This window comes from Pteropus vampyrus, unplaced genomic scaffold (genome assembly GCF_000151845.1).
Source record: "Pteropus vampyrus isolate Shadow unplaced genomic scaffold, Pvam_2.0 Scaffold1, whole genome shotgun sequence".
In the NCBI taxonomy this organism is placed as follows: Eukaryota; Metazoa; Chordata; class Mammalia; order Chiroptera; family Pteropodidae; genus Pteropus; species Pteropus vampyrus.
The window spans coordinates 17292507-17297307 of NW_011888782.1; the positions used below are offsets into that span (position 1 = coordinate 17292507).

The 4801-nt window shown below is 33.6% G+C and overlaps 1 protein-coding gene across 1 annotated transcript in view; it reads left to right on the top strand.

Moving 5' to 3' along the window:
* Window positions 1–4801, top strand: part of FBXL2 (F-box and leucine rich repeat protein 2) — a 71105-nt gene that overhangs the window by 10468 nt on the left and 55836 nt on the right. The window contains exon 2 of the mRNA XM_023528461.1: window positions 599–660. Coding sequence (XP_023384229.1) covers window positions 599–660 — 62 coding nt within the window. The remainder of the gene's footprint in view (window positions 1–598; window positions 661–4801) is intronic.

Genomic DNA, 4801 nt, shown 5'->3' on the forward strand with positions numbered 1-4801 from the left:
TATTTTTATATAAATGTATATTTGTATATCGTATCCTGCAACCTTGCTGAATTTCTTGATTAGTTCTAGACTTTTTTGTGACTCTTTAGAATTTTATCTTTTTTAATGCTGTTGTAAATGTGATTATTTTCTTAATGCCAGTTTCAGGTTGTTCCTTGCTAATGTATGGAAATATAATTTATTTTTATATAAATGTATATTTGTATATCGTATCCTGCAACCTTGCTGAATTTCTTGATTAGTTCTAGACTTTTTTGTGACTCTTTAGAATTTTCTATATACAAATTATGACATACAGATTATGTCGTCTGTGAATAGAGCTGGTTTTCCTTCTTCCTTTCCAATCAAGATGCCATTTTTTTTCTTGTCTAATAGTCTTGGCTAGAACCTCTAATACAATGTAGTATACAAATGGCTGTGTGTTGCCATTTTTATGAAATGGTGATAGGACATAAACTAGTCTTGTATCTATCAATATTGAGGTATGGTGGCTTCATGAAATTAGAACAGTGATTGGGACTGCTTTGACCTAAAAAACATAACTTTTTAATAATTGATTGAAGAACATTTTTTACAGTTTCCCTTCTTTACCTTTTAGGTTTTCTCAAATAATGATGAAGGCCTTATTAACAAAAAGTTGCCCAAAGAACTTCTTTTAAGGTAAGTGTAGATAAACTTCAGATAAAGAATTGATTTGATTCAGTCATCAAATTCCAAGACAGTCTTCTTTCTCACTGTGAGTCCTTAGCACAGAAAAACAGACAGAATTAGCCTAACTGACTTTTTGTTTTTGTTTTATAGAATGCTGTTCAGCTTGTTGTTAAATTTTACTTGGTCTAATCCAGAATGTACTAAGTATGTACATAACATTGGTCTGGATTCTTTTTGTAATGTGGTAAGTATTGTAATAATCTTCAGTAGGTGCCATTGTTTTGGTATCAGTAGATAATCTCAGTGTGGTCAGTAACATGAGAGATTTATTAAGGTTATGAGCTTCTGAAGTCAGGCACTTAGTTGTTTTCTGATTCATTGGTTTTAAAATAAGTACAGTTATATGTTCTTACTGAGCATTTAAAATGCTGTCAGCCCAAATATAGGTATGTTTTTATCCATTTTATCGGAATTATGTGCCAAGCGACAGTACTATAAAACAGGCTTTTTGTCCTTAATTTTTGGCATCACTGAATATACAGTAAATGATATTTCCTTGTCATTTTACCAAATAAAGCTATCAACTAACACATGTTGACCCTGAGGCACTGCATTTCCTTTAGTAGATTCTCTGCAATCATTGAAGATATTTCAGATGTTATATTTTAATTTTTTACAAATAATTAATACATGTATACATAGTGATCTTTGAGTGGCATTTCCCAAACTCTTCTCATACCACTGCTGTTTTACCAAACAAAACAAAAAAGTAAGTTTTGGGAAACGCTAGATTAACAAAACCAATTTCTTTGCTGCATGACTTCCCAGAGCCTTCGTAGGCTAATAATATGCATGGCGATGCTCCCAGATGGAGAGTTGTGGCATTTTAAACTTGCCCTTTTAATATTTCATGGACAAAATTTTGGGAAATGCTGACATACGGTAAGGGATTGACCTGATTATTCTATACCCCTGGCTGTGCTAAATCTCGTTTTAACATTTGGAGAATGAGTATGAGTTTTGTTTACATATTGGAGTCACTCTGTAAATGCCACAGATTACTCACCTTTGCTGCCTTCAGTATGTTAGACTTTTTATCTTGAGTCAGAAATGGGGTGAGGAGTTAGCTTTTTTGTGGTGGTGATCACATTTCAGGGACTTCACAGGGTGTTTCATTAGTCATCAGGTGCTGTTTGACACTCTTGTCATGAGCTCATTCTACACAGTTAATAAAAAAGAAAATTCATGATAGGATCATGTGCAAAGTACAGCAATTAAATCTTGTTTTAATAAAACGAATATTTGTTTGGATAAGACAGAATATTTTTGACATTTTAGACCATTTTAAAGTTAAGAAAGTGGTAACAAGGAAGGAATGATATATTTGTCATGTAAACCCACAAGGTCTTGATCAAGCACAATAAGCTGTTAGAACCAATATGGCTGGGTTAGGGTGGGCAGGCTGTTATTATACAACTATAGGGGATGCGATACACAACAGACTACAAAATGCTTGGTATCCTCTAGAACTGTGCAGTGTTTCATTCTTGGTTTGACCATTTTCTAGCACAGACATCAAGTTGTAATATGAATATGCCATTCTTACTCTGGGGAATCACAACCAGCTTCAGGCAGACCTGTATTAGTCATTCAGCACTGAGGTGTATTAAACTCCACAGTGCTTGTGAATACTGCTGCTATCTGTGACTCAAGGCTGCTAACTTAATGTTTTTTTTTCCCTTCTGGTAAATGTAGCTTTTACACTGTACTCAGCCATGAAAAAAGAAAAAAGGAATTACATCACTTTCTGTGCTAGCATGATTTCTGAACTGCTCTTTTAGAAATTTTAGTTCTTTTAAAGATTCATGATGGAGCCAGCTGTTGAGAATCCTGGAGTTAGTTTTGAATCATGCCACAAGACTCATACATAGATCATGTTTCAAAAAGAATTGCCATTTGAGAGCAAATATGCATAATATATCTATTCATAGGTTTACATTCCCACTTCTGTTCTTATTTTGGAGTTTGCAAGGGGAATTTAGGTTTTAAAGTACTGCCACTACAGGTCTTCTCTGACTTGTGAGTCTCAAAATTAACTCTAGCCAATCATGGTATTTTAATCTTTGTTGGCCTTTAAATCATTTCTGCCATTTTACTCTCAGACTTTCTATTCTCAGTAATAGAGCTCTCCCCTTTCCTAGCTACCCTTTCTAAGCAAACTTTGAAGAAGGGTTTGAGCCAGGTTACCAAAGCATCCATCTTCATCATCAGTTAATTCCACAGCAAAATGAGTGAGTGCAACAGTCTTCGCCTCATGGAGCTTGTGTTTATTATTTTTGTTCACTTAAATGATGTCTTCATACTTTCAGTCCATCCTAGGCTTACATTTTTACTTCATATTGTATACTTCTCTGTGACAGTGCAGACTGCTGTTTCTATTCTTATTGAATTCCTATTCATCTTCAGTCTTACTTCATCAATAAATGTGGTTCTTTGACTTTATGATAATCTTATTTGCTTGCATTAGAGGTCATTTTCTCTTCTGCCATTTTTGATTGCCTCTGTTAGCACCCTTTTAAATTCTCTAGTAGCTTCCATTATTGATCACACCAAGTGAAGCCTCAGCTTCCCCTTTGGAACCATTAACAAGCTTAACCTGGGATTATGTGCTTCTTTTCATCTCTTTGTATCACTTTGGATCACTCAGAAAAATCTCAGTTTTTTTTTCATCTGATCATCTTATTGCTAGTTTTAAGACTACCCAATGTTATTAATATACAAATTCCCTCTACCACCTATTTGTGGTATTAGAGTTTTTTCCTACAATTTTGCTTTTCCTACCCAGCTTTTACTCATAAAGTAAAGGTACTCAAGTTCTCCCTCTCTACCTTTCACTCTTACACAGCTCAGCAAACAGCTTGTAATTTTTCTCTTCTTGGATAGTCAGTTATATAATGCTTGCAACAGTGGGAATATTTGTTATGATCTACATATCTATCAGTGAGTTGGGTTGTCCTTACACATATTTGTCCTCATTGTTACTGTCTGTATTACTTTTGGAGCCAGACTTGGTTGAGATTTCAGCTCTTCCCATTTACTAGATGTGTGAGTACAAAGTGCCTTAACTCTCTGGGCCATAATTTCCCATATCTGTAAAATGGAAATAGTAATATTTCTTACCTTATGAGGTCATTGCTAGCTCTTGGAGTACCTAGCATTTAATAAATGTTAAATAAATGTTAGCTTATTATTAATTAATATCAGTTTTGGAGGCTTGAATCTCAGTCAATGCTGTTTGATAATGCAGTTGGTTTTAATGCAAATAACTGATAAAAGCAAGCTGTCCCGATACGGATTTTAACATATGCTACTGCTAACAATATGTCAGTAAAGAACCTTATTACTAAGTAAGTTAATGTAGCCCAGTGCTTTATTTCATCAGCCTGGACTAATTCAATCTCAATGAAAAATACATATTACCATCTTATATTAAACTGACAACTACTAGGGCTTAAGCAGATGAATGTTAGTGTAATGACAACCAATAATTATTTTGCATTTTAAAAAGGCAGTCTCTTGGAAGGAACCATTCCTCTTTTGATTATTGGCCTAAACCTCAGATTATAAATTTTAATATTTATTTAACCTTAAAATTTTACTTTATAATGGTTGCTTTCAAATGTTAATGATGAAATGAAAACACATGTAAATCACTTCACAGGATATAAGGAGTGCTACATGCAGTAAATATTTAAAACATTCTAAGACAAAGCCATTGTTAGTAATAAATAATAATGAAAGAAATCTCTTATTAGACACATTTCTAAAAACTTAAATCACCATTTATGTAATTTTCTTTCCTTTTAAAATTTATGCAGATACATGACAGAACTAAGTGCTATGTTGGCTTGATGAAGGAAGGTTTTATTGCCTCAAATAACATTGTCGAGCCTAATAATTCTGGGCAAATGAAATCAACTCCACAATTACATCTAATTTGGCAGTTTTATTAGTTTGCTAGGGAAAATTATAAAATGACTAGCATATAAATTTTCAAATTTTCCCTTTCTAAAATTTAGAAGCCAATTTCATGGTGAAAACAATTGTGGGTTTTGTTGCAATCATTAAGTTACAACCCAGCGCTTATGTA